Raw genomic sequence first — 27,243 nt, 5'->3', positions numbered from 1 at the left:
TTTCTCTCCCTCGAAAAGCATGTCGCGGCACTACAGCCCGAACTTCTTCTTGACATCAACACTTTTTACGATACATACGACCTTCGACAATCACTAGACAGTGTCTCGTCGCATCTACGCTATCTTGTCGCTATGCCGCACGTCACCTACCCTGGCCAACATGATGCCGACCCTTTCGAGGAGCTTCATGAGGCCCTTAGCAGCATTGCGCGTAACCGGAGACGGTTCCGTGCCGCCCACCGGTTCGGGAACATCCAACCCTATCCACGGACGATCCAACCGAGTACTCGCCCCTCTATTCCTGAAGATCATGATGGCGGTTCCGGTGAAAGCGGCGAGGGACCGAATCTTGATTACATCTCGGATATGGACTGGGATTCGTCTCCTCGTTTAGATAACTCCACTTGCCATCCTCATGCTCCGCGAAAGCCACACGCCGTATATGTTGATGGCAACCTCAGCGTTCCTCAAGCACCGAGAACTGTTCATGAGCTCAAGAAGCCGGAAAACCCGCCAAGCCGGATAGAAGAACTCCTCCAGTCACTGGATGCAAGACACGACTGGAAACGGATCTATGGCTACTGGCCTCTCCTCATGACCCAGAGAGAAGTCAAGCTGGAACTGGCCGAGAAGCAGCTCGCCGTGAGGTTCAACCCCTACAACGAACTGTGCCAAGGTGTCACCATCACGCCGGTCGAGAGAGCACCATCACCGCCTCCCACCTTCGCGATCTACCCACGAAGCCGGAAAGACTTACTAGCCGACAAGACCACTGAGCCCGTAATGCCCCTATCGCTGATCCCCACCGAACGCATATGGCGAAATGCCGGTCGCCTCGAAGTCGGGTATAACACAGCAGGATCCGCCGCTCCATTGACGGGTTCGTGCGCCGCCGCGACGGGCGTTACTATCCACAACAACAGTAACGTCGACGGACCGACCACCACTACCAAAGCCTGCGGCAGGCCCTGTCATGCCGAGGACGACCACTTCCACGGCGGCATCTGTGAGTCGACGGAGCACCACCCGGGCGCGCGAGTCTGGGTCTGCGACTACCACGACAAGCTCGGCCGACACGAGGCAGCCCACGACCTCCGATACCTGGCCGAGTCGCTGCGCCACTACGCCTGCGCCGACTGCTGCTGGAAGCTCGAACACGACCAGACCGGCCAGTTCCTCGACGGCATGGGCTGGCACGTCTTCGAAGCGCAGCCCCCGCCCGCCGGTTTCAAGATCATGCCACCGTCGTCATCATCCCATAATAATAACAGCAACAGCAGCAGCAGCGCCAACAACAGTGCGAATAGCCACCACCTCGCCTGCTCAATCACTAGGTGTGCCTGCGCGTCCAAGGTAGCGGACCGTCGCCTCTGCGCCCCGCACCGGCTCGAGGCCGTCGCGCAGCTGCACCGCTGGCACCCGTCCGTCTACGCCCTCGAGACGACCTCGTCGGCGTCGCTGCGCGCGCGCAAGAACCTGGCCGCGGCCTGGGCCAGTGCCAGTGCCACCACTACGCTCAACGAGAACGAGAATGAGAGCGAGAGCAGCAGGAGCAGCAGCGCCGCATCACCACCACCGGCCGGGATACAACCCGTCGCGGCGGTCAAGGTCGGCGCCAGCTGCCCGCTCTGCAAGCGCGGCGTGCCCGTCGACCACTTCGGGTTCCGGGGCCGGCGCGGGCGCGAGGGCCGCACCGTGGCGTGGGTCTGTCGGGTGTGCTTGGGCGTCGTCACGGGCGTTTGGGCTTCGCCGGGTTGGGTTGCGGGGGTGAGGGCGGAAGAGCGCTGGGTGCGGATGGGGCTGGTTACGCGGGATTATCCCATGTTTCCTTACGCGGGAGACGCGACTGAAGGGGAGACGCCTTGAGAGGCAGATATGACGGTGTAAGATCAGCGATCCCCTTTCCTTTCTTCTTGCTTCTTGAAGCATACCGGCGGTCACGACTGAGGCTGAACAAAGAAGACGTTTTCGCCAATTTGCCCGACAGCAATGCCCAGAACCGAACTATTTAGGGTTCCTTTTGAGCCCCGATCCCCGACGGGGCGGTTTTCAGCTGATATAAAACCCACACGTGGGGGAGATGAATAAGATTGAGGCTGGTTCATGTGAGAGAGGATAGGATGCTGCGGGTGCGGTCTGACATTGCAGAAACGCCGCTCAAAACTCCGTCTCTCGGGCCCGAATCTCACCAACATTTCCACGATCTGCCGTGGGCATCGCCCGGGAGATTACCTAAGAGTGGCATCCATTCGCCATGACATGCCATTGAGAAGGCCAGCTTTTGTGGGTTTGCAGTTGTCAGAGACAGAAACGGGCCAATGCTCTGAGATCACGGATGTGTATGATTGAGGAAACGATAAGAGGGTGTGGAGATAGGAATGGCAAATGCATTCATCACGGCGATTTGATATCGCCACATTTACAGGCTCGCTCATTCTCTTTTCATGCCCTTCGGAGAGCTATGGATGACTTGGCACTGAATGCGAATTCTCAGGTAGAATAGATGTTCGCGATGCTTGAGATTTCATTCTATGCAATGATGGAGTACGAATTTTGAAACTATGGATGCTGAGTAGTTTCTCGAACTGATGAACCCTTGACGGGTCATCTGAAAACTGAAGCGTGTCAAGGCCTCGAGGTGTGGTTGAACTTCTTGCAGTGAATAGTGTGCCCGCCTGAGCGCCCATATGGTTTCCACGTTCGAGCATACGGGCTCTGCGACGTTGCTACTAAGATTGTGAAGGGGCGGTGAACCGGTGAGTATAGAATTATATCTCAGCGTCATCTCTAGACTGACTAGACTGATGTTGCTGCTGGGGGAGAGTATGTGCAGTATGAACTCCTTGAGCGGCTCAACAGCCGGGACATCCTTCCGGATGTCGGTGCAGGCAAGTGGGAGTGGGGACCACAGGAATGATACCCTGGCCGATATTGAGCGGCCGACCTGCTCGTGTGACGCAGCGCTTCATCATTAGGCAAGTTGGGGCGGGCGCTCAGGATAGCATATCCCATAATGTATGTATAGCATTCTGGGTCCACGGCCACGCCGGCTGCAATGCCAAACCGAGGCACAGTCTCTCCCCCTGTCTTTCTGGATTTTCCCACATGGATAACATAAGCGCGGAGCCGGGGGATAAACCATCATCTCGGAACCGAGATCAAGACCCCATTCCGGCTGATATGCGTCTTACCGATCTCCACTATCTCCAGATTGGTCAGATTGGCGCGGCTTACCGGGGTCTAGGGTCTAGAAAGTCTATGGACACTGCGGCGTGAAGGCGGTCGTCGTTTAAATATAGAGTTGGAGTATGCACACAAGCCTCACAAAGCAACCCTCTTCTGCAGCCCTACAGCCGTTTCTCTACACGTCTCTGCAACTAATGATATACCGCTTCATGTAGCACAACACAAGTATCCACAAGGATCATTGGTACGGTAGCCGAGAAAACTCGGGGAGGCCAAGTGCTCGCTTGGCCCTGGTTCATGTGATCAACCTTTTCCTCTCACCAATTACCTAAGCCCCTAAGCCATCATTTGTCCTCATATGGCACAGTATAGCATAGCCCGAGTATATTCTTAGGTGCACCAGCCTCTGGGAACGTGGTATTTTCGGTGATCTTAGTGAACCAAGTGAAAGCCAGATAGCCATACCGCAACAAGTAGGTAATAATAGAAGCGGAACGAGATATCAGTCTTGGGACTCCAGACGCACACAGCCCGCGGGCGTTCCTGTAGCCCTACTGCTGCGTTTGTTCGCTCTCGGTGCCAGGGTTTCCTACCCACATTTGAGAACCATCCTCCTACAAGCCCCTATGCGCACGTAAGCAAGCTCTAATGTCTGTCTGAAACCCCATTCACCATGCATTATAGAGAGTGTACCTCGTCCGGCGCAACGTGCCCGGCTCTGGGGTAGTTGTCCTGTAATAGCGTAATCGATTGCATATTTTTGGAGGCTAAATACCTTCCACCGGTTCCCTTACGAGCAGTGAATACACAACACCACTTCTTTCGGACGATATACCAATGCGTCCTACTTCGGCTTCACCTCCCTTAGCCTCTGAGACCTAACGGACCTGTGCTTCTGGAATAATACGCACCGTCCGATTTCGGTAGCCCCCAGAATGAGCCGAGGTCGGATATCATGCTCGATGGCTGTGACACGCGTCTCTGCTTCCTGGCCTGGACTTGCGTCATTTGGGAAGTGCCTACCAGAAGGCCGCTATACCCGACAAGAATAGTATGCGAAACCTATTTGAAGATTCTCGTGACGAGAATAGGACAGAGCGATAAGCCCGCATGCAACCCTCAAGCTTGATCATACCATCGTTACACGGGAGTCGGATACTGAATATTAATACAACTATTCATCGAACCCAAGCGATGGAAATACTCACAACGACACTATTCGATATAGCCACCCGCCAAGCAACGGCATTTTAAACCGAAACACTCCCACTGTCTTTGACCAGAAAGGCCGGTGCCAACAACGACATCAAACATGCCGTCCTCGAGAGGATATGCCACCAGGCAATGGCCACAAGTGCGGACACTTGGTACGTTAACCTAGCATTGCATCTCCCATGTGCCTCTATTGCTCATCTTGTATAGCACAATTTGAGCAACGTTTCAGGGAGCTTTATATGGGTGCTTGTCTCCTGCCCGAAGAGCAGATGTGGCTCCATACCATAACAGAAAAATTCGGCACAGAGATTACTCGAGAGGGTCTAGCTTGTAAGTAGTATTCAACCCCCCCTGATATCGCAATCCATACCTAAGTTCAAATACATCTAATCATCACATCTTGTGGAAACTCAAGGCTGGACAGCATCGGATCTGGTCGAGTTTCTCGCCCTCACTTTGCCGGAGCAGCTGAAAACCGACCTCTACATGGCCAGCCTGCTCCTCCATCGCTGCCTCCTCCGTCTCGGGTCGTACCCGTACCTCAACCGCCCCGCCCAAGGCCTGACCTTCGAGAACCTGAGCGTCGCCATCGCGATCCTGTTGCAGAGATACGACGAGTCGGTCAACCCCATCGGCGTCACCGGGCTCGTCTACGAGCTCTTCGAGACGCAGGCCCGAAGCCTCTGCGTGCTTCTCTTCCAGAGCATGCGCACCTCCAGCACCACCGAGAGCAGCGGCGGCAGCAGCAGTAGCCGCAGCGGCGGCAGCAGCAATACCCGACGGGCCTCGTCTTCGTTGTCGTCTTCCGCGTACGCCGCCGCCGACGACAACCTGCCGCGCACCGTGGCCGACGACGAGCACCTCCTGCAAGCCCACCAGCTCCTCCTCAACTGCAACCACCGGTACTCGTCCGGGGACCCCGCCCTCGTCCAGTTCGGCCCGGCCCCGGTGCCCGCGCACGAGCTGCCCTCGTCCCGCTCCGCCGACGTGGCCGGGTTCGTGCACCGCGACCAGTTCCAGTCCCTGCTCAAGCTGCTGCTGTACTGCGAGAGCCCGCCGTTCGGGCTCGACGCCGACGGGCTGGTGCAGAACGCCGACTGGCGCGGGCTCGAAGGCGCGGCACTAGACGTGTTGGCGCGGTTTCTGGGGCCCGAGGGGGGGCGCTCGGGGGGATTACGTGGGGGTCGTTTGAGATGGCTTTTCTGTTCATGGCGGTATGTACAAACTTGCCGTGGTGGAACTTCGGTTTGAGATGCCGGGGTTTGGTGAATAAGGGAGACTGGGCTAACTTAGACCTGCGTTCAACAGCCGCGTTTGATGACGGGACTGGGCAACCTGCTCAGTACCTTTGTTTTATGTCCCGTAGACATCGACCAGATGGGTCATCTGTCGCGAGACAGACTGATTGCGGTGATAAAACAAGCCATGTCGGCCCCTATTGGCCCCATGTACAACACCTACTAAGGCATGTGACAAAAGCTGGATCAGGGATTATATGCTAGAAACTGGTTACACATAAGAGACATTGTTGCATTGTGACAACACCACATGTCACAGCATTCAGCATGGAAAACGGTACTCATCGATTAATAGACGGAGGAAATATAGACGGCGCTCTTTTCACATACACAATTTCTTTTTCATAGTTAGAACAACAATAGAGCCACTTGTTATATATGCCTCCTTTTCAACCACAATGGGATGATAATTCAATCTGCCAGAAACGCAAAACTCAGTATTAGTAGTTTGTCTTTGGGTATCCTTTGGCGATCTATATTGTGGCAAGAGCTCTGGTAGATCAGAAATAAAACGCCGCTGTCCAACCTTTATATAATACATATCATCTCTCATAATCGCTTTCATGTTGCATTTCTCATCTCGCATTGCCCCTCAGACCTTGTAGTTTATAGGCTTCCTCGGCCGCAGGTTATAAACGCGTGCTATCGGTGCGGGTTTGGCTTGGGTCCGTTTCGAGTTGCCCCGTATCCGACCACCGGAAGAATTCGTGACGTCTCTTGACGTGCCGTTGTTTTCAGACGCTACGCCGAGCCTTTGGTGGACTTGGGTGGTTGAGCAGGCGGCAGCGGTGGCTCTCCCTATTATTGGGCTGCTCGGAACAACCGGACCGTCATCTTCTGATCCGTAACTGAAATCGGGCGTGTTTATTCCGTTGTCGTCATCGTTGTCGGTCACAGCAGCTTGCCTTCATTAGCACACCACCTCAAGCAACCGGCTCCTGATCCTGTATCGTACCTGTAATGTCACTGATGGGTGGCGTAGGCAGCCCTCTCTTGCGTTTGCGAGAAACAACTCGGAGACTCTCATCCACATAGAGCGTTTCAGTTTCTGCCGCTTCCGTCCCGGCATCCATATCAGTAGTTGTGGAATTTTGTTGAAGGAAAGTCAGCTCGTTCCTGAATCTCTCGCGCTCCTTGGTGACAGACAGTCTGGGTCAGCATGGCGATGGCCATATCGCGCTGCAACACCATGCCCCTCAGCCTTTCCGACTCAGCCTCTAGGCTTTCCATCTTCTGTTTTCGCGCTGTTTCTTCCTGCATCATCTGCTCTAGAGCAGTCCGGCCTGATTCCATCCGCTTCCTTGCCGCTGTGAGAGCTTGCTGCATCCGGTTGTCGCGTTGCTGCTGGGTCTCGAAGAGTCGCCTCCTTACTGCTGCGGCTTCTTCATGTTCGTCGTGGCTGTTATCTGAGAAGGTCCTGCGCTTTGTCGTCGAGTCCGGAGACATGAATATCCCGGAATCTTCATCTTCATACTGTTGTTGCGCCATAGCTGTCTTCACCTGTCTAATTTAGGGAGAGGAATAGAAAGAGCTGGTAAGCATCGAAGTCACTCAAGTCTAATGATGGGCCCCGCAAACACTTCTTAATGAGCAAGAAAGATTCAAATTCGAGTGCTGCCTGTTTTTGAAGTCTGATGTAGTGATCTCATTCCAGTTAGTGCCTGATTTGATGTGTCGTGATCCCATAGGTCCTAAGGGGCTAGGAACCCATAATTATTATTGCATGAAAAGATTTGCCCGCCCCCCAGACTACTAAAAATCCCCCGAAGTTGCCCTTCTATCTTGGGCATTATATCTCTCCATAGTCTCCGATATAATGATTCATTCTTTGAGGTCTAGATGCCTTACTGTGGGTTTCGCTCACTCCACTTCCGATCGAATACGTTGAGTGATCGTTGTGCTTTGCACATGTCAGCTTTGTCCTTTTTTGTTTACCTTAGGGTGACTGCAGACTGAAAAAAGGAGACATAAAAAAGTAAAAGCAAGTACACACCTGAGGGAACCACGTCGAGTGCTTTGATGGATCGGTTTAGTGGTTGGCTGAGCATGAAAACTGCCGCGCTTGCCACATCCTCGGATAATAGCGGCCTAATTGCATGAATACTCACTCATCAAACGGGCATGAGGCAACAATAACTTACTGAAACCCTTCCATAAACTCATCATACATCCCCTTATCAAACCCGACGCGCTGCTCGTGAAAGTGCGTCGCCACCACGCCCGGCCGGAGCGCAAGCACCCGGATGTTGGTCCCGCTCAGCTCGTTGCGGAGTGCGTTGGTGAAGGCCTCCTGCAGGGCCTTGTTGGCGTGGTAGACGGCCTCGCCCGGGAACGGCGGCGCCTCGAGCGCGGTCGTCGAGGTGATGTTGAGGATGGTCCCGACGCCGCCGTCGCGGGGGAGCATGGCTTGGTTCAGCACCGCGTGCGTCATGAACATGTACCCGTTGACGTTGGTGTTGTTCATCGTCACGATGTCGGAGATGCTGAGCTCGGGGAACCTCGCGGGCGCGCCTAGGGCGAGTCCGGCCTATATCGGGTTGTTAGCTAGTTCAGCCCCTCGGATTGGGTAAGGCCACGCGCCGGAAGGTCCTTACGTTGTTGATTAGGATATCGATGTGTCCCGCTTCTTGCACTGCCTTTGATACGCTCGTTTCGACTGCTTTGTGGTCGGTGACATCTGTAACGTAGAAGGAGCCTTTAAAGCCTGGGTACTTATCTGACAGGGTCTGGATCAACTTCTCCAGCTTGTCCTGTGGAGCTGTCAGCTTGAGTCGGAGCAGAATATTTCAGGGGGGAGGGGGCTTACTTTGGATCGAGAGATAAGTATGAGCCTGGCCCCTTCTGTGGCTAGGGCGTGTGCAATAGCTTCGCCGATGCCCATGGAAGCACCTGTCTTATCCCGATTACGTCAATACTCTGTATGCCATAGGGCACAAGGCGAGGCTTCTTACTAGCAGGACAACCTTGCTGTTCAAAGCCATGATGACAATAAATTGATTCGAGATTTGGTGGCACAGTAACTGGGTAAAATCCTTCTTACGAGTGTTGAAACATGGATAGATTGGCACAATTTTTTGGGAATTGCCTGGGACCATCTATGTAGCTGTAACGTCATTGGCTGACTAATCATTATGACGTAAAGGACATCCTCCTATTTCACTGGAGTATTGCGGAGGGACAAGCTATTGCAGTCGCAGCTTCTTCCTAGTAGAAACCTGTGATAACTTCAAAATCTCATGTTCCAATAGTGTGTTCCCTGTAACCACTGCCTTCACTGGTCTCAGCTGCCCTTTACTAAACATCCCATTGCCAATGAATTATATATAAAATCTGCGGGATATTCAGGATCGCCGTGATTTTAATAGTGCCCCTTTCCGTCAAATATCGACGAACACGCCGAGTGTGGTACCCACCACGGCCGTTGCTGTTAATGCCATCATAATTCGTATAAAAGCCATCGGTATATATCCAGAAGAAGCCTGGTCGGTGAAAATGGTAGGTGTGAGCGTGGCTGGTGGCTCCTGCGCGCTTCCATAACTCGAAAAGAACGTCGACAGGGAGTAACTCTGGCCAGGAGTAGGCACCACGTTCAAGGTGATGTTTGCCGTTATCGTCGTATTAAAAGCCGGAAGAGTAGGGTTCTGAGGCGCCCCTGTCGGCCTCGTTGAGTAGGATGAGTAGGATGAAGCATTGGGAACGGCGGGAGTGATAACAGCACCAGGGGCACTGGTTTGCATTGGTAGTTGGCCACCGTTTGCCATTGTTGTCGCTGCCGGGACGAAGGGGCTACCTCCGGACGGGAAAGTGATTGCCACTGTGAGTGGCTGTGCGCCGCACTTTGTGCAAGTTGCCATTTCGACTGTAAATCCATATGGCACAGCTGTTGGTGTCGCAAAGACCGGTAGTGATGACATGCCCACGTAGGTCTCAGTGATCGTGTAAGTTTGGTCGCTGATGCCAGTAGGACAGAAAGCTGAGTAGCTGGTCGTGAATGTGCTGGTAACAGTACATGTGCTGCAGCCACATACGGCGCAAGCAGGCATGCTATACGATACATTTCCCGGGTCCGCCTGAGGACTGCCCGCCTGAGGACTGCCCGCCTGTGGATTGCTCGACTGAGGATCGCTCGCTGTAGGATTGCCCCCAGGACTCGCAGCTCCGGGGGTTTCGGCCGGTATGATATCCAGGCATGTTGTCACCATGGATGTGATGTAGGATACAACCTGGCCATCAACTGCGCCAATGAATCGGCACGATATCGCTGCCTGGATCAATAGTGAAAGCCGCATGGCGGAATGGGTAAAAAGGGGCCGCAACTAACCAAGGTTGCATTGAAACAATCTCAGCTAATTGAAATGAGACGCGACCATTGGAATACATAAATGTTGTCGCCAAGACTCATTCAATCTATCTGCATTCTATCTTTCTCGCACCTTTGTGTCTGCTACATACTTGGCATGGCTTGAGGACGGAAGCGTGTCTGTCTCAGTTCTGCCGAAAGGGGGGATGACGCGTGAACGTCCCCTCTATGCGCAGGCGATGGCTCCGCGCCAAATCACGGCTGGTCGCCCTCCTACGGTCGCTGGAATGTACTGGCTGGAACCATATTTCCCGCCAACCGATCCGGACAGTGGGCGTGTTGGCCAGACGATCGCGTCCCGCCCACATAAACCAGGCGATCTGAGACATCGTGGCTTGGGGTCTGTTCTTGTGCCGTCTAAGCGACTAGCTCTAGACCTACGAGAATGATGGCATTCGCGAGCACCACGTGGCGTAGTAAACAAAAAGTTGGCTCGATGTCACGTCGCCGTCCAGCAATAGATGGCTATATGTGTGACTTGGAGGTCTCGTACCTGGATGCCAGCAAGACGCGAAGCCTTCATGCATGATGCGGTTCTGCCGGCTTCACGGCCCTTTTATGCCCCGGGGCCCTGGGGTTGGATCTTGTCTTCCCTCCGAGGGAAACCACAATGTGGAAACATATGTTGATGTACTCGTTCCTCGCTGTGTCGAAGTTCAACCCGGCTAGGTGCGAAAAGCGAATGCTCGAAGCCCACTTCGCACATTATGAAGCGAGCTTGGGCGCTGGGTCCATCTGCTATACGTACATTACCACTATTATTGTGACGATCGCGGCCTATTCGACTGACAGCCAAGACGATGCAACACCCCAACCGCCATCATCGTCGCCCTACCTATCCGATTCCCTCCCGCGGCCAACACAGACTCCGCTTCCGACTCAGACCCGTGGCCAGGTTGGCCAAGGCAGTTCGCCAGTAGGAAGCCCTGAGACACCGGGCGGGGGGACGAGCGACAGTCGCGGGCTCTCAACCGTGGCAACTTCTAAGAATATTCCGGTTGTAAGCACAGACGACGCGTCCGATATATTACCATCCGAATCGCAGGTTTCGTCAACAACCCCCTTTAACCGTACAGTCGACACTAGTCACGACGGCGGCGGTCCGAGTAGCCCAGACTCGGCGTACCCTCCATCCGATGCTAGTCTCAGTCCCTACACTCCAGCCTCCGAGACTTCTGCGGGAGCTAAGACCACGATCCCGGCTCAGACAGGTAGCACGTCGATTGCTGTATCCGCCAACATGGGACATGATAGTAGTACAGTTATTTCGCAAAACACCACGCCGAGAACTTCAGAACGTCCTGGTGACGCGGAGTCGGGAACTTCGATAACCAAATCAGTGACAGCAGAGCCCACGGCCCCTTACCCATCGACATCGAAATCATCAAGTGGAACGATTTCGTCTGGTGATGACTCCACATCACAGGAAGGTCCAACAACAAAGTCTTCCGGAACGCCGGTTCCTGCGGCGACAAAAACATCAGAATCGAATACAATCTCCAAAGGCACGAGTGAATCCATACTTACGTCTAGCACAGCCACTGGAGCCGCGTCCGTCCAGTCAGCGCCCGTTACTACTCAAATTCCATCGATCCCGGTTCCTTCTACCATCATTCTCAGCATAGAAGCCACAGCGACCCCCGGCCCGGCGGTCCAAACGACCACTCGACTGCGTCCAAAGATTCAGCTGAGGAAACGTGACTCAGAGGACGGCTTTGTGGGAAACAGTCAGAACCCCAACACGGGTAGCTGCTTCGACGCAGTCCGTTTCCGCCAGTGGAACGGGCAGCTCCAGAGACGGGGACGGCCTATATCCGTAGACCCCGGGGTCGACTACATCAACATCCTGAATTACCCGGACGGGTCCATCACAACAGAATTCACCGTCGTCAACGATACGCTTCAGTGGACCAATGACGCATTCTACGACGGCCGGGCGACATTTTGTCAGGTGGGAAACGATGGACCTGTATATGCAGTGTTTACTAGCGCTGGAGGCCCTGAGGGATGTTCACCGGTGGCCCTGGTGGTCTACAGAGGTACCGTATCTCCCAGTACTAGGTGATAACCATATCTAATCGACATGCAGCGAGCCAGTGCCAGTGGGTAAACGTTGGTGATTCCAGCAGCTCCGCGACGTCAACTACCGACCCTTCTCAAGAAAATGGTAACGTAACACCGAGTGTTGTTTCGAAAACAGACGAAACACAAATATTCTCCGGCACAAGTCAGGCTGACACGAGCACACCCATACGGTCCTCTCCAGGGTCGCCCACTGGCAGTACTTCAACCACAGCGGGAGCGGAGAGCACTACTGGATCTAGCTTGGGTAGGGGTTCTATGACAGTAACTGATCTTACGTCCTCGGCAGAGGCTACCAGTCAAATTACAAATCAGACAGGATCCGAAGCGGTACCTTCATCTAGTTCCACGGGTGCACCCATCACAAGCTACAGAACCCAGGAAAGTAACAGTGATACTTCAACAGACGCTGGTACTACTGGTGCTTCTGCCGCGCCAACCTCGGGTAGTATGGATATATCTGGCACTTTTGCGTCGACAGTAACCTCCTACACGATGCAAAGCAGCGCCCAAAGCGTTACGCCAGCAAGTTCTGGGCAAGGCAGTATCACTTCCTCTGAATCATCCAACCTGGAAGCATCGAGTACGCTGAGCGTTGCTACTCAGCAATCTAACTCTGGAGAAGGTAAGCACAGCCATGTCGACAGGGAGTACCACATACTGACAGTTTTCCTAGATACAGTCACAAGTAGGACATTTTCAGATGACAACAGTTCAGTACTAGGCTCCACAGATCCGACGAGCGCCTCATCTGCGACGTCTATATCCCGTATGACATCCAGTCCACCTACCTCGGAGGCTACATCCAAGTCAGATACGAGCCTTGGTCCAAGCACTAATACAGCAACGGACCAGACTGCAAACGATCCGACATCATCACCGAGAATTGCTGAGTCCAGTGGTTCATACCCAGGAGCAACAGCTTCCCCTGTGACCACTTCAGCAGAGGCAACAACACCCCCCACTCAAATTACTGAGTCCCAATCGGAAGCACTCAGCGGCTCGGACTCCTCGGGGGCTACGGCTACTTCCTCCACAACTGCGATTGGTAACACTGGGATGAGCAGTGTTAGTAGTTCAAGTGGCTTTCCAACAGTAACAACATCAACAACTGCGTCGTCGCCGGTTGAAATACAGAGTACGAGCAGTGCTGAACTGAGCAATTTTACTGCGGATTCGTCAACGGGAACATCGGTGGAAGCAACTACAAGCACTCAGCCCACAAGCGACCTTCCCAGCGATCCCACATCTGATTCAGCGAGTCCAAACACTATTGCTGCAAGTCAAACCACAACTGGAACAGACGGGTCAGGCTCCTGGCTATCATATACTACCACTGATACATCTCGGTTATCATCTATTTCCTTTTCAGATAGCTCGACATCGATGGGTCAGCCGAACATGTCGCCATCTCAAGAAGCCACTATAGACACTGCTACTGCTACAAGAACGGGGACTACCAGTTCAGCAATATCTAGTCAGTCCAGTGGCGATGCGTCGGACATCACTGATTCAACAAGCACCAGCAGCATGTCCATTTCTGACTTGCCCCTTACCACATCTTCAGAGGGGCAACAAGATACAACAGCCACTTCTTCCGGTTCTGTCTCTAGCAGCTCTGGCTTCAATTCTGCAACCTCCGTCATCTCTACGACCAGCCAAACCGACACCAGCTCCTCAACTTCTCAAGACCAGCAGTCCGAAACCTCGAATACCATACTGGAGGCTTCCAGCTCATCTACGGAGGCCGGCGAGCCCACAAATACAGATCAGAACTATACAGCTACCACAAGTGTATCGGATACTTCCCAGTCGGCGTCAATTAGCATGGTATCAACCCTTTTATCTTCTACAGACCAAGTTACGTCTCCTGTGCTCAGTGAGACCAGCAGCACAGACACCATCACTTCGCTCAGTCTTCCATCAATCACCGTTGTTCCGACTCAAACGCCGACATCACTGTCGAAATCATCCTCAGGGCCAGGTGACTCTTCCTCGGTAGAGTCGACCTCGAGCGATGGTACAAGTACATCAAGCGTATACCAATCCACCCAAAGGAGCAGTAGCACGATAGGGGCAATAAGTGGATTTGACGGCACGACCAGTAGTGTGGTTGGCTCGAGCACTGTCCAGTCAACCTCATCAGATTCGTCGTTTTCCACAAGCACATATACTCAGACCAGTTCGGCATCTACTGTTTCTTCTACCGCCGAGATAACAAGCGACGTATCAAGTCCTGTATTTCCAGGAACTTCAACTTCGTCGGCAGATGGTGTGCCGACTACGATATCTGGCAGCTCTACATCAACGCTTGATATTGAGTCCTCTTCAAGCTCCTGCATTAACACTAAAGCTTCCAGTAGTGGTTTTGTGGGAACGATCACTACCTTATCGGTGGAATTCAGTACCTCCACCTTCGTTCCGAGCTCTGGCTCTGGGACATCGTCAACTTCAACAGATAGTGTTCCGAATGTGACATCTGGCAGCTCTACATCAACACCCGGCAGAAAGTCCTCTTCAAGCTCCAGTGTTGACACCAACAGTTCTAGTGATAGTCTTGTGGGGACGATCATTACCTCGTCGATGTCATCGAGTACCTCAACAGCATCCGATCAAAGTTCTGACTCTGAGACTTCATCGGGCGCTTCTACAGAGTCACTTACAAGTCAAGATAGCAGCGACAGCTTCTCAACTTCAAGCACCACTTCGTCCACACAGGACTTCTCTGTGACCATCACCAGCACAGAGAGCAGCCTTTCATCGAGCATTGGACCAATGTCAACTACGGATAGTACCGAATCCAGTGGCATCCTTTCGTTTCCAACTACGAGCCTCGACACAGGGGCCTCAACTAGCAGTGAAAGCAGTCCTAGTACTGAGCAAACCTCAACAGTGTCGGCCATAACGAAGTCTAGTACTGGCTCGTTCTTAGAGAGCACCCAGGAATCCGCATCTTCTGCTGGCGATACAAGCTCGTCCACCGTCTCTCCTTCATCGTCCATGGAATCCAATAACGCAGAATCTTCGACTAAGACGTATTCGAGCGCTAGTGCCGAGGCGTCGACCACATTGACAACAGAATCACTCACGACCTCGACCACAAGCTCAGGGGGATCTGAAATCACGAGTCAATCAAGCGTTGCAACTGACAGCCCAGCTACGGTATCCGATTCAACGGTTACGGGTTCTATATCATCCAGCGGATTCAGCATACAGCCGAGTTCAGATGTCTCCGTACAGTCCACAACTACCTCTGTATCTTCCAGCGAGACGTATTCTAGCGCCAGTACGGAGCTATCAAACACGCTCTCAGGTACATCGCTCGCAGCCGCGACCACATCCTCGGTAGCATCTGAGACCACGAGTCAATCGAACACAATAACAGTCAGCTCAGCTACGGTTTCTGATCCATCCGTCACGGACACTCTGTCAAGTAGCGGACCCAGCACACAGTCCAGCTCGAGTTCCGATCTCTCTGTACAGTCCATAACCACCTCAATATCTAGCAGCACGTTGCTATCAGAGAGTGAAACATCGACTACAGACTCTGTTATTTCATCGACCAGTAGTTCGAGCACATCTGCTCAGATATCTGAGACAAACCCCAGTTCCAGCTCCAGCGAAACCATTACCCAGTCTATCGCTTCTACAAGCAGCGAGCTGTCAGTCACTGATGCGACCACTTCTTCTGTTGAAGATTCGAGCTCTTCAAGCCAGCCTGCAGGAGAAGGCACATCTAGTCGGGCATCTGAGACAAGCCCAAATTCCAGCTCTAGCGGTGCCACTATTCTGCCCACCACTTCTACCAGTAGCGAGCTGCCGATCAGTGATACGGCGACTCCTTCCGCCGACGATTTGAGCAGCTCGAGCCAGTCAGTGGTGGGAACAAGCAATAGTATCGTGCCCAGCCAGACCGACTCTTTCTACACTTCTGTCACTTCAATGACAAACACAGGCAGTATTTCCACATCCAGCAGCGACTCGACGGGCTACAGCACCATCTCTAGCTCTATGGATACATCCATCTCCACCGCTACAGCGGGCGCAAGCGAGTCTACCATGGGTACACTTTCGGAAACCAATTCAGGCTCGGCGACACTGGACTCTTCATCAGTCACTACTTCATCAATATTCTCGGACACAACCTCGACGTCGGATGTTTCTCAAAGCAGCGACTCAACGAGCTCGTTGTACTCTAGTGCGTCTCTGCCCAATGATCTGTCCAGCATTTCCCAGACACAGAGCTGGAGCAGTTCCCATTTGAGCTCGGGCAGTACGACCACTTTAACGGAGTCACCAGAGTCGCTGTCCAGTAGTTCTGGAAGTCTTACGTCCAGCGCGACTGATACTAGAACCGAAAGCCCTGAGATCTCATCGTCAACAACGTCCAGCTCATCGGCGGAGGTTGTTCCAACCTCTACTCTTTCGACACTTGATACATCTAGTTTCGCAACGACCCCTTCATTGGCCTCAACATCCGAAATTCGTTCCGGAATCGAAAGCTCGGGGACCCTATCGACAGAAACAGCGTCCAGTTCATCGGTGGAAATCATTTCAACCTCAACTCTTTCGGCACCCGATACATCTAGCTTCGCAACATCAACATCATCGGTCTCAACCTCTCAAATTTCCGAGACCAGTTCGGGTTCAAGCACAGAAACCGAAAGCTCTGGGATCTCCTCGGCAGCGTCAACAGCCTCCAGCCCATCGATGGAGGTTATTTCAACCTCTAGTCTTTCGACGCCTGATACATCTAGCTTCGACACATCAACCTCGTCGGCTTCAACATCGCAGATTTCTGAGACTCGTCCAGACTCAAGCCTCTCTATATCAACATCAGTGGCCTCTTCGTCAACAACGTCGGATATTCTTACCTCCTCATCAGGCGACATCATTTATACGTTAACGTCTGGGTTATCTCTATCATTGGCTTCGATCTCGTCTTCGTTGCTCGCGACAGATTCCGTTTCCTTATCGAGTCCGGCGTCTTCAGCGTCTACGTCTTCTGTCGCAGAAACAACCTCATCGAGCGAGTCCAACTCGGACTCTGCCACCGAGAGTTCCACATCATCTTCAAATCAGTTTTCAAGTAGCTCACTTGTTGATTCAACCTCTACCACTGCGTCAGAACCTTTTGTCACAGATTCGACTTCAACGAGCGTACCCAGCTCGGCCTCCTTTTCCACTTCCATGTCTGCCACGGACTCTGTCGCTGAAAGTCCTACGTCTTCTTCGAATCAACTGTCAAGTACTTCTTCGCTTGTTGATTCTTCCACAGCCATTGTGCCAGAATCAAGCTTAAGCGTTTCGATGGTGGAAAGCTCGTCAAGCAGCTTGGTTTCTCTGACAGTATCCACCACAAGCCAAATTCCAGAGTCAACTTCACCCACCAGCAGCGTCTCGAGTACGTCGGAGTCGGGAGATACGTCGGCCAGTTCTAGCGATTTGTATACGTCATCGACTACCTTCAGCTCACCCACGACGACTTCTAGTAGCAGCCCTGATGACAGCAATCCGCTGACAAGCAGCAGCTCCTTTATCAGTAGTATTAGTACAGCTTCCTTCAGCAACCTGGATACTTCTTCGAGTTCATCCAGTCTACCTATAACGTCTGAAACTAGCAGCTCTGCCGATAGCACATCTTCCATCCCCAGCAGCTCTGTAATCGGCACTACCAGTACCGCTTCCTCCAGCGATTCCGTCACATCACAATCTTCTACCGACAGTCCCCCTAGCAGCAGTTCCGTCGACGTTAGCTCCGCAACAAGTGCTTCTCCTGCTGATAGCTCTACGTCCAGCATCGCTACTTCGAGTAGTCTTATTTCCAGCGAAACGCAGTCATCATTATCAAGCAGTAGCAGCACCACCACAAGCTCTACTAGCGATTCTGTGTCCAGCATATCTCCTAACATCACTTCCTCCACTGGCGTATCCGTCACCAGTAGTCCCACACTGAGTATATCTCTCACCCCTAGTTCTACGTCCAGCAGCAATGTTGCTTCCAGTGATGCGCAATCATCGTTGCCGTACAGCAACAGTCAGAGCGTGCCAAGTACCGGCACTGGAGTGCCTTCAACATCTTCGGTAGAGTCCACCGCCTCATCGGCCTCCATATACTCAAGTACTAGCGCGCCAACAGCGTCGCCTTCGAGCTCGTCCATCCAGTCTAGCACGACCACTTCTAGTGTCCTAACTCCGTCAGACCCTGGTTCATCCTCGACGACTTCGACGCTAATCTCGCCAACTACAACCAGCTCCGCTTCACCAACCATGCCAAGTCCTCCGACAATTCCTACGGGCACCACCGCCCCCAGCGCGACAATATCTTCGCCTAATACACTCAGCACATCCTCGTCTGTTCCGAGCTCAAGCAGCGTTGCCACATCAAGTAGTGCAATGGTATCGACAGAAACTACCTCGTCCCAAGTTTCGACGAGCTCCGGGACGGCCACTGTGTCTTCGCCATCCTTACCATCATCCTCGCCATCGTCATCGGCGAGTGTTATCACTAGTACAGCAAGCAGCACTGTTACAACCTCATCGCAGATCTCGACATCCTCATCTGCAGCCTCCTCTTCATCCAACACTCCGAGCGGATCCTCGTCTATTCCTAGCTCAAGCAGCGCTATCGGTTCAAGCAGTACGGGAACTTCGACGATAACTACCTTGTCCCAGTCGTCGGTGGGCTCGGCCACGGCCACTGCATCTTCGCCATCCTCGCCATCAACTTCGACGAGTAGTATTGGCGTTAGCACGAGCACCACCAGCAGTGTTCTTCCATCACCGTCTCAGATCTCGACGTCCTCGTCTGTAGCCTCTTCTCCGGCATTTACGTCATCCACTTCTAGCAGTGTTGCATCAAGTGTCCCGTCGTCGACAAGTAGTCTCGGTGCTTCCACCCAGACAAGTTCAGTACCGAGTACATCCACGCAGGGCACGACGAGACAAAGTACGGCCACGCAGGGTTCATCCACGGTGAATACTAGCTCTTCAGTTGCTATGTCCACGTCTACGGTTTCATCTACCAGCATTGGCACGTCAAGCTCAATCATAAGTACGACATCGATTGCTGCAAGCAGTAGCATAAGCAGCAGTACTGCACCATCCACGTCGTCTGTAGGCTATGTCACAACAACGCAGCAGTACACTGGCCTCGTGGCAACCACAACCACGATCCCTCCGAGTGGAACCGTCTCCGGCACCGTCATAATCCGGACGCCTCTGCCCACTTTCAGCTGCGACCCGAACGGATACCTGGTACAGCGAAACGGGTCAGCCTACTCCCTAAGCCGCGTAAACATCCCGACCGGCAACAGGGAATTCATCAGGCAGGGCGTGGGCACCGGCGCCGCCATCAACGCCATGGGTTACAACTCCCTGGACAACTACCTGTACGCCGCGCTCGGCTCGACCCCGGGAAACCTGCTCCGCATCGGGTCCAACGGCGACTCGCAGACGCTAGCATCACTGGGCCTGACGACGGCGGTCACCTCGGGCGACGTGGACGAGAACGGGTACTACTGGGCCACGGCGGGCGGGAAGCAGTGGTGGCAGTACGACGTGCGTCCCGGGTCCGCGACGTTTGGGCAGTTGGTGACGAGCGGGACGGCGAACCCGGGCATGACGATCCTGCTGACGGACTGGGCGTACGCGCCGAACCCGAGCCTCACGGGCGCGAACGTGAATTGCTGCCTCTACGCCATCGCGTACGACGACCCGCTCGCCGTCGGGCTGCTGCAGTTCAACACGTACCTGCTGCAGTTCAACCGGACGACCAAGGCCTGGGCGCAGGTGCGCAGCTTCGGCGCCATCAAGACCAACGTCGGCGGCCTGCTCGGCAAGGCTGCGTGGGGCGCCCTCTACGCCGCCACGGACGGGTTCCTGTACTGTACCGAGACCGGCAGCGGCGAGATCTGGAGGTTCCCGCTCGCGGCCGGCGCGGCGGCGCCCACGAGTGGGTTATCGAAGGGGCCTGCGTCTAGCAATGACGACGGGGCGCGGTGTATCACAGCAGGGGCGGTGTGATTTTAGATCCCAATGATAAGGGAAAGGCAGGCAGGGCGATTATTTCTATCTATTTCGCGTCGAGCTCTTTGAGTCATTTACTTGTAGTTCAATACACTTTGTTTCGCTGCAGTCTGGTGGAAGATGTCTGAATGCATGCAGTATGTCTGTCTAGCGCCGACAATCTCCTTGCACCTCTACCCCCTTTTCTCAAGCGTCCTGAAGCCACTGCTTCAACCAATCCGCCGCGGCGTTCTTGCCTCGCGCCATGGCCGCGCGCTCTCCCTCCTTCCGGGTATCGCCGCGGATGAAGCACGCATGCTCGACCCCGGGAAAGTGCTGGTAGTCGAAAGGGGCACCGAGCTCCTGCAGCTTCTGGAACGTGTGCAGCTTCATCTCCGGGCTGAAGGCAGGGTCCTTCTCGGGCGCCAGGACCTGGATGGGCACGGCGGCGCCCGCGACCCCGTCGACGTCCTCCTTGGTCAGCAGGGACGGGTGGCCGACGCTGATGCAGTCGACCAGGGGCGGGTCGTGCTCTTTCGCCGCGAGCCGGAAGCAGGCCCAGCCGCCGAAGCAGTAGCCCGCGGCGCCGACCTTTTTGTAGTTCAGGGGCGCCTGGCGTAAAGCGCGCCCGCACGCGAAGATCTCGGGCTCCCGGATCTCGCGCGTGTTCTTGGCGATGAAGGGCCGGATCAGGTCCCAGCGGTGCGCCTCGAGGAGGCCGAGGTCGACGGCCTCGCCGCCGAAGAAGTCGGGCACGTAGACGGTGGCGTTGGCCTCGCGCGCCCAGTGGTCGGCCAGCAGGCGGACGTTGGGGAACTTCCAGCCGTAGAGGTCGTGCACTAGCAGGACGGCTACGTCGGGGTTGTTGCCGGTGATGTAGGTGTCGTTGTCGCCTAGCTTGGCTTCGGTGCCGGTGGGGATGCCTTCCCACTCGAAGCCCTTGATGCAGCAGTCGGTGAAAGTCATGGCGGCGGTTTATGTGTATATTCAGACGTATGTGGTTTGGTGACTAGAGGATATACAAGCAGGCGTAAGCGGTAAAAAGCACCGATTGGACAGCATATACGAAGGGTGCTCAGATTGAGGGGAAGTTCACCGTTGGCTCAAGTATGTCTTTAGCCGGGAGTGTTATCTGTGGAGGATCAATGGCCAAGTTCTGGACAATGCGGGAAGAGAGCATAGAGACCATAAATTAATACCGGTGACACTCAACCAGTATACCTTGGTGTCGTCATGTCGGGATACGTTTACAAGCCCCCCGATTCCGAGGCTGTCCTGGACTATTCGGGCTTCGGTCAACTTCTATCCACTCTCGGACCGGACAACTGAGCAGGTCCGAGGTGCGACACCCGCGATCTTGAAGCCGGGTAGCCACTATTCAAGGCAGTCTTGGTATACCAGGGTGCCCGTCGAGTCATTATTATTGGCCATGCCGTCGGGAACCAGACTGAGATGGAACCTGCTCTCAGCTTTGGAAGCTATCTTTTGTCATCATGAGTACCTACGAGTTGTGTTGCAGACACAAGTCTCCTAGCTCCATGCCGGCTCGATCGGCGACCTGATCTTAGCGGGTTGACGGTCGTGTCGGCACTTGGGCGACTCGACTATGGAGGTGGGTGCATTTAACCCACAGAGCCGACCATCAGTGCGACGAGCTTTATGTAGCGAAACTAAGCCTTCCAATTCGAGAGGTTCCACGCCTATGGCTGACTTCCTGGGCCATGCCATGCGATCTTTGGTAGAACAAGGATATGTCAGGAGGTATGCCGCCCTGAGATTTGGTTGCACAGCCCGGCGATCTACAGTGTACAGAATCAACTTTATCCCGTTGAAGTGCCTGGCAATTGGTTATGTAAGGCCTGAGCAAAGGCGGTGAATGCGCTATACCGATGTACTCGAACCGCTAGAAAACATTTGACCCACAGAGGATGGCAGAAACGTCGCCCCACTCAAAAAATTCCCGTGGCTATCTTCCATCGCAGCGCAATTCGCAGTTCCATCCGAAGACCAGCGACGGAAAATCCGACGATACTTTGTCGTTCACACTCCTCGCCCTGCCCATCCCCACCGCCAAATCAGTGCGCCGACACTGAACCGATCAGTTGTTTAGACCGTGGACGTACGCCGATCCGGCAACCGGTTGTCCAAACCGAATTCTGTCACAATGCCCCCCAAACGAATCTGGCGGTTCGCCCGCAGAAGTCGCAGAAGCCGCAGAAGCCGCAGAAGGCGAAGCAGGGCGGCAAAGCCGAAGCCAAGCCGATGAGCAAGACCGAATCCAAGACACTGAAGCGCAAGCGAGAGCAAGAGAGCCTGGCAGCTCTGCAGTTGCGAGTAGACGAGCTCGACCCCAAAACGGCCGACTACGACAAATTCTCCGCTCTCCCGCTGTCCAGCGAAACCGCGAAAGGTCTCGACGCCTCCCACTTCACGAACCTGACCGATATCCAAAAGAAGGCGATCCCCTTGGCCCTCAAGGGCTTGGATATTCTGGGTGCCGCCAAGACCGGATCTGGAAAGACCCTGGCCTTCCTGACACCCGTGTTGGAGAAACTTTACAGAGCCCAGTGGACCTCGCTCGATGGCCTCGGCGCCCTCATCATATCTCCCACGCGAGAGCTGGCTGTGCAGATTTTCGAAGTCCTCAGGAAGATTGGAAGGTACCACGGCTTTTCCGCCGGCCTGGTAATAGGTGGAAAGAACCTAAAGGAAGAGGCAGAGCGGCTCGAGCGCATGAACATCCTGGTGTGCACGCCTGGACGCATGCTGCAACACTTGGACCAGACCGCCGGCCTGGATGTGACAAATCTCCAGATTCTGGTTCTGGACGAGGCCGATAGGACGCTTGACTTGTACGTTGCCCGACCTCTACCGATTTCATTTGCGGGGCTAACCTTTCGATTAGGGGCTTCCAAACGGCTTTGGATGCCTTGGTGGAACACTTGCCAAAGGAGCGACAGACGCTGCTATTCTCCGCGACCCAGAGTAAACGAGTCTCGGATCTGGCCCGACTATCACTCAAAGACCCCGAGTATATTTCGGTCCACGAAGCGGCCGCCTCCGCTACCCCCGTTGGCCTGTCCCAGCACTATCTGGTCGTCCCGCTGCCCGAAAAGCTGAACACGTTATGGGGCTTCATCAGGAGCAATGTCAAAACGAAAACTATTGTGTTTGCCTCGAGTGGAAAGCAAGTCCGATTTATCTACGAATCTTTCCGCCATATGCAACCGGGTATTCCGCTGCTTCACCTGCACGGCAAGCAGAAACAGCTTGCCCGCTTGGAGATCAACCGCAGGTTCCTCCGGGCCGAGCATTCTTGTCTGATTACTACCGATGTCTGCGCGCGAGGAGTCGATTTCCCCTCAGTCGATTGGGTTGTGCAGATCGATGCTCCGGAAGACGTCGATACCTATATCCACCGTGTCGGCAGGACTGCACGAAACGAAAAGCTAGGAAAGGCCGTCCTTTTCCTTGACCCAAGTGAAGAAGAGGGTATGATGGAGAGGTTCGAGTCGAAGAGGATCCCTATCGTGAAGATCTCGGTTAAGGAGGGCAAGAAGACCGATATCATGGCCAAGATCCAGGACCAAGTGTTCCACTCGACGGAACTGAAATGTGAGTACCTCTCATCATCTCGCACTGTAACGCATTAACTAACACGCCCAAGATCTTGCGCAGAAGGCATTTATCAGTTATACTCGGTCCATCAGTCTGCAGAAGGACAAGAACGTCTTCGACCTGCGTGCTTTGGATCTAGAGGGGTTCTCTAAAAGTTTAGGTCTGCCGCAGATGCCTCAGGTCAAGATGCCGAGACCCGAGGACGTCCGAAAGTTGAAGAACCGTTCAAGAGCCGAGATATCGAGTGGCTCGGAAGACGAACTGGACGGAGCTGCGGCCAGGCCGAAGGACAAGAAGGAAGTGCGCACAAAATACGACAAGATGTTCGAGCGACAGTAAGTTACACGCACAGCGAAACCCCTATATGCTCTAGGAATCGATACTGACCACAAACCCTGGCAGAAACCAAGACGTTCTGTCATCGCATTACCAGAACCTCCGACCAGAAGAGGCGTCCGACGACGAGTTCTTCCCCGTCAAGCGCCAACTGGACGACGACGACGTGGAAGCTGTGGCGCCCAAGAACGCCGACGACGGCGTCCGCGGCAAGGTCATCACGGTGCACGGCGGGCAGGAGCTCGTCATCGACTCGAAGCGGCGCGAGAAGCTGATCCAGAGCAAGAAGAAGATGCTCAAGTTCATGGGCAAGGGCACCAAGACCGTCTTCGACGACGAGGGCCAGGCGCACTCGCTGTACGAGCTCGGCGACGAGGACGACTTCCGCCAGGGCGGCGACGCCGAGGCGCAGCGACGCCGCTTCGTCGACGAGGAGAAGGACAAGGTCCGCGAGGTCGACGACGACGACAAGGCGGCCGCCAAGGCGCGCCGGCAGGAGAAGAAGATGAAGCGCAAGGAGCGGGAGCGCGCGGAGCTGGCGGGCGAGGTGCCGGCGGACAAGAAGGGAGGCGCACAGTTCGGTACTTCGGAGGATGCGGAGGATGCGCTCGATTTCTTGCGCTCGTTGCCGGTTGCTGGTGGGGATGGCGATGGCGACGACGATGCTGAACCCCCCAAGAAGAAGGCCAAGAAGTGGTTCCAGGATGAGTCCGAGGACGAGGCGGAGGTGGCCCGCAAGAAGAAGCGCGGCAAGGTCATTGAGGTCTCGGAGGCGCCGGATACCCTCGAAGACTACGAGGCCCTGGCGGCTGGCCTGCTTGATGATTAGTTGTGTGGTGGCTGTTAGACGCGATTATGTTAATACCCATCCGTGTACACGTGTAGTTAGTTGGTGTCATGAATCTGAAAGAATCAGCTGTCTCGACTATGCTACGTATTCATGATCTCTCATGTCATTGGAGTCGGCCAGTTTGGATCGTCCCTGATCATTCCCCTATTGTTGGCAAGGATAAAAAGTTGTTGTAAGAAGAAATCGCAATTCTGGGTTAATTTCCCGCGTTAAGCCGGGTCCCTGGTTGGTACACACACCTGTGGTAATAATCTAGAAATACAGACTCGTTTTATTCAGACAATTCGGCGCCATCCATGCAATCATCGTAATGTAAGCGGACTCTTGCGCTCCCTTGAACTTCCTTGTGACGTTCAAATCCGTCCCTGTCCATTTGTCTCGCCTTGTGCTGTAATCCCTTCTTCATCTTTTCCTCTACTTCTCTAGCTGATGAAGCAGAGGCAGCCGAGTCCCAGATAGAAGACGAATAAGGGGTAAACCGCGATGCCGACTCGGTTCTTGACGACGCCGCTGCCGCCGAGGATACTGACGCCGGCCGCTAGCGACCACGCGATCAGCACGATGTAGACGGGTATGCGTACCACGACGGGAATTGCGAGGGCGGAGAGCAGGGCGGCGATGACGAGCGGGAAGAGGGTGTAGCCGATGATGCAGACACTTTGCGCGAAGGATCTAGATTGGTAAAACGACGGTATTAGTAACAATCCAGGGCTGCTGTGTTTTTCTCTCATCGAAGCGCATAGGGACGTAGGGGTGCTACTCACATGTTACCGCCCAGCAGCTTGATTTGCAACGTGACAACGGCCTCACCAATCCAGACCATGGCAAAGACACCACTGAACACGACGTCCTTCTGATCGTCCTTGGCGCGGAAGCTCAACAACAAACTGAGCAGCAAGCAGAATATGAGGGGCCCCCACATATCCCAGTCGCGCAGGCCGGGACTCATATTGCTCTGGTTCAGCAGCGCCTCGGGATCCATGACCCTCCCCGCAAGCCCCGCGAGCTCCTCGCGGGCGCCCGAGAGGCCCGCGCCCCGCAGGTTGGCGTAGACGCTCCGGAACCCGCCGCCCTCGGAGCCGCCCGTCTGGTAGTCGAACATGGTGCCGCCGAAGAGGTATTTCGGGTACAGGACCTCGCGCATCTTGGACCAGACGGCCAGCAGGTCGCGCCGCAGCGTCTCCCAGACCGTCTCGTCGATCGTGTTGACGGGCGCGCTGCGGTCCTCGCCGCCGATCCGCGATGTCCAGCTCTGCTCGTTCAGGGGGCGGCCGCCCGCCGACGAGGACGAGGTGCCGATGTTGCCGGTCAGGGGCTGGCGGGACTCGTTGCGGGCCAGAGGGTCGTCGAAGTCGTTGAGGTCGGCTGTAGCAAGAAGGGAAGCGAGTTAGCTAGTGGTTCATTGCATGCTTCTGAAAGAGTAAGTCGTAGGGCGGAATTTACCATCATCCGGGTCGATCAGATCGTCCTCGATCTCGGGGTTCTGGTATTGGTGATTCGACGTTGAAGCCATCGTGGGCAATTCCGCAGGACGTTTGCTGTCTTTGGGGGTTGTAGGATCAGGTGTCCAATGGGCGCAGAGTGCTGTTGGCCCTGATTGTATGAGAGGGGTCAATTCACACTACAAAGCGTGAAGAGTTCTGCAAATGAATTTTCTCAGCAAACTAGTGTCGCGTCGCTTGGGTTGATTGAATGTAGACGTTGAGAATCGTACTTGGCCTCGCAACTTGTCACGTTGCCTCGTTTGGAGGTTGACGCAGCTAGCCAGGATCGGCATGGTCCAAGCTCCTTAAGTTGTGATGCGACAGCTACGTTCAGGTACCTGCAAAAGGTACGTACCCTGCACCCCTTAGCTAAGAATCAGACATTCAATGTTGAACTTCGTAGTGCTACATCACTAATTTGCATGGGCTCAATGTGCAGTCAATACTCAAGATATATTCTGGCACTTTTGCTTTATACATGTAAACTCTTTTTCCTTTTGATAAACACTAGGGTATCTAGACGCCCTCCAACACCAATTGCCATACGTGCCAGTAGAAGATCGTCTCTGGGGATCAAAGAGCCAATGTCCGTAATCGTCGGCTTGAATAAACCGACGTACAACATCCCCAATGGCGCCTATTGACTATCCAAGATCTTCTTCTCGCGCGCTTTTTCCCTTTGAAGTTACATCTGTGCAAAGAGTGCTGCTGCCCTGTGTCGAAAGTAACCCCAAATTCCATATCCATCCTTCTTTTCTATAGTTATTCCTATCGTAACTATCATTAATAAGTAATTTAGCTGGCTTT

The 27,243-nt window shown here is 54.2% G+C and overlaps 13 protein-coding genes across 13 annotated transcripts; 5 read left to right on the top strand and 8 right to left on the bottom strand.

The window, feature by feature from the left end:
• Positions 1–132: 132 nt before the first annotated feature.
• Positions 133–1,866, top strand: PG986_006283 (uncharacterized protein; the record flags this gene model as incomplete). The annotated part of the gene is made up of 1 exon (XM_066842505.1): positions 133–1,866. One exon carries the CDS (start codon positions 133–135, stop codon positions 1,864–1,866), a length of 1,734 nt encoding a protein of 577 aa, XP_066702367.1.
• Positions 1,867–4,498: 2,632 nt separating this feature from the next.
• On the top strand, positions 4,499–5,719 carry PG986_006282 (uncharacterized protein; the record flags this gene model as incomplete). Its single annotated transcript, XM_066842504.1, has 4 exons — positions 4,499–4,553; positions 4,609–4,731; positions 4,817–5,615; positions 5,710–5,719. The coding sequence occupies 4 exons, from the start codon at positions 4,499–4,501 to the stop codon at positions 5,717–5,719; spliced, it is 987 nt and encodes a 328-aa protein (XP_066702366.1).
• Positions 5,720–6,773: 1,054 nt separating this feature from the next.
• On the bottom strand, positions 6,774–7,187 carry PG986_006281 (uncharacterized protein; the record flags this gene model as incomplete). The annotated part of the gene is made up of 1 exon (XM_066842503.1): positions 6,774–7,187. The coding sequence occupies one exon, from the start codon at positions 7,185–7,187 to the stop codon at positions 6,774–6,776; it is 414 nt and encodes a 137-aa protein (XP_066702365.1).
• Positions 7,188–7,543: 356 nt separating this feature from the next.
• On the bottom strand, positions 7,544–8,680 carry PG986_006280 (uncharacterized protein; the record flags this gene model as incomplete). The annotated part of the gene is made up of 6 exons (XM_066842502.1): positions 7,544–7,614; positions 7,693–7,787; positions 7,841–8,226; positions 8,294–8,449; positions 8,506–8,592; positions 8,651–8,680. 6 exons carry the CDS (start codon positions 8,678–8,680, stop codon positions 7,544–7,546), a joined length of 825 nt encoding a protein of 274 aa, XP_066702364.1.
• A 396-nt stretch (positions 8,681–9,076) lies between these two features.
• Positions 9,077–9,988, bottom strand: PG986_006279 (uncharacterized protein; the record flags this gene model as incomplete). Its single annotated transcript, XM_066842501.1, has 1 exon — positions 9,077–9,988. One exon carries the CDS (start codon positions 9,986–9,988, stop codon positions 9,077–9,079), a length of 912 nt encoding a protein of 303 aa, XP_066702363.1.
• Positions 9,989–10,669: 681 nt separating this feature from the next.
• On the top strand, positions 10,670–12,124 carry PG986_006278 (uncharacterized protein; the record flags this gene model as incomplete). Its single annotated transcript, XM_066842500.1, has 1 exon — positions 10,670–12,124. The coding sequence occupies one exon, from the start codon at positions 10,670–10,672 to the stop codon at positions 12,122–12,124; it is 1,455 nt and encodes a 484-aa protein (XP_066702362.1).
• A 2,191-nt stretch (positions 12,125–14,315) lies between these two features.
• On the bottom strand, positions 14,316–15,629 carry PG986_006277 (uncharacterized protein; the record flags this gene model as incomplete). Its single annotated transcript, XM_066842499.1, has 4 exons — positions 14,316–14,738; positions 15,027–15,256; positions 15,380–15,493; positions 15,593–15,629. 4 exons carry the CDS (start codon positions 15,627–15,629, stop codon positions 14,316–14,318), a joined length of 804 nt encoding a protein of 267 aa, XP_066702361.1.
• Positions 15,630–17,036: 1,407 nt separating this feature from the next.
• PG986_006276 (uncharacterized protein) lies at positions 17,037–17,333 on the bottom strand (the record flags this gene model as incomplete). Its single annotated transcript, XM_066842498.1, has 2 exons — positions 17,037–17,212; positions 17,306–17,333. 2 exons carry the CDS (start codon positions 17,331–17,333, stop codon positions 17,037–17,039), a joined length of 204 nt encoding a protein of 67 aa, XP_066702360.1.
• An 846-nt stretch (positions 17,334–18,179) lies between these two features.
• On the bottom strand, positions 18,180–19,111 carry PG986_006275 (uncharacterized protein; the record flags this gene model as incomplete). The annotated part of the gene is made up of 2 exons (XM_066842497.1): positions 18,180–18,915; positions 19,095–19,111. 2 exons carry the CDS (start codon positions 19,109–19,111, stop codon positions 18,180–18,182), a joined length of 753 nt encoding a protein of 250 aa, XP_066702359.1.
• Positions 19,112–19,140: 29 nt separating this feature from the next.
• PG986_006274 (proline rich protein 5MeD) lies at positions 19,141–20,166 on the top strand (the record flags this gene model as incomplete). The annotated part of the gene is made up of 1 exon (XM_066842496.1): positions 19,141–20,166. The coding sequence occupies one exon, from the start codon at positions 19,141–19,143 to the stop codon at positions 20,164–20,166; it is 1,026 nt and encodes a 341-aa protein (XP_066702358.1).
• A 189-nt stretch (positions 20,167–20,355) lies between these two features.
• On the bottom strand, positions 20,356–21,114 carry PG986_006273 (Hydrolase tropI; the record flags this gene model as incomplete). Its single annotated transcript, XM_066842495.1, has 1 exon — positions 20,356–21,114. The coding sequence occupies one exon, from the start codon at positions 21,112–21,114 to the stop codon at positions 20,356–20,358; it is 759 nt and encodes a 252-aa protein (XP_066702357.1).
• Positions 21,115–21,381: 267 nt separating this feature from the next.
• PG986_006272 (atp-dependent rna helicase dbp4 protein) lies at positions 21,382–24,931 on the top strand (the record flags this gene model as incomplete). Its single annotated transcript, XM_066842494.1, has 5 exons — positions 21,382–21,420; positions 22,348–23,000; positions 23,054–23,763; positions 23,816–24,101; positions 24,169–24,931. The coding sequence occupies 5 exons, from the start codon at positions 21,382–21,384 to the stop codon at positions 24,929–24,931; spliced, it is 2,451 nt and encodes an 816-aa protein (XP_066702356.1).
• Positions 24,932–25,374: 443 nt separating this feature from the next.
• On the bottom strand, positions 25,375–26,465 carry PG986_006271 (yip1 domain-containing protein; the record flags this gene model as incomplete). The annotated part of the gene is made up of 3 exons (XM_066842493.1): positions 25,375–25,624; positions 25,717–26,317; positions 26,396–26,465. 3 exons carry the CDS (start codon positions 26,463–26,465, stop codon positions 25,375–25,377), a joined length of 921 nt encoding a protein of 306 aa, XP_066702355.1.
• Positions 26,466–27,243: the final 778 nt, after the last annotated feature.

The sequence above is a fragment of the Apiospora aurea genome, assembly GCF_038362705.1.
Source record: "Apiospora aurea strain CBS 24483 chromosome Unknown utg000004l_segment0_segment0, whole genome shotgun sequence".
Lineage (NCBI taxonomy): Eukaryota > Fungi > Ascomycota > Sordariomycetes > Amphisphaeriales > Apiosporaceae > Apiospora > Apiospora aurea.
Note: the sequence above shows the minus strand (reverse complement) of the source record. Positions and strands in the feature narration are given on the sequence as shown.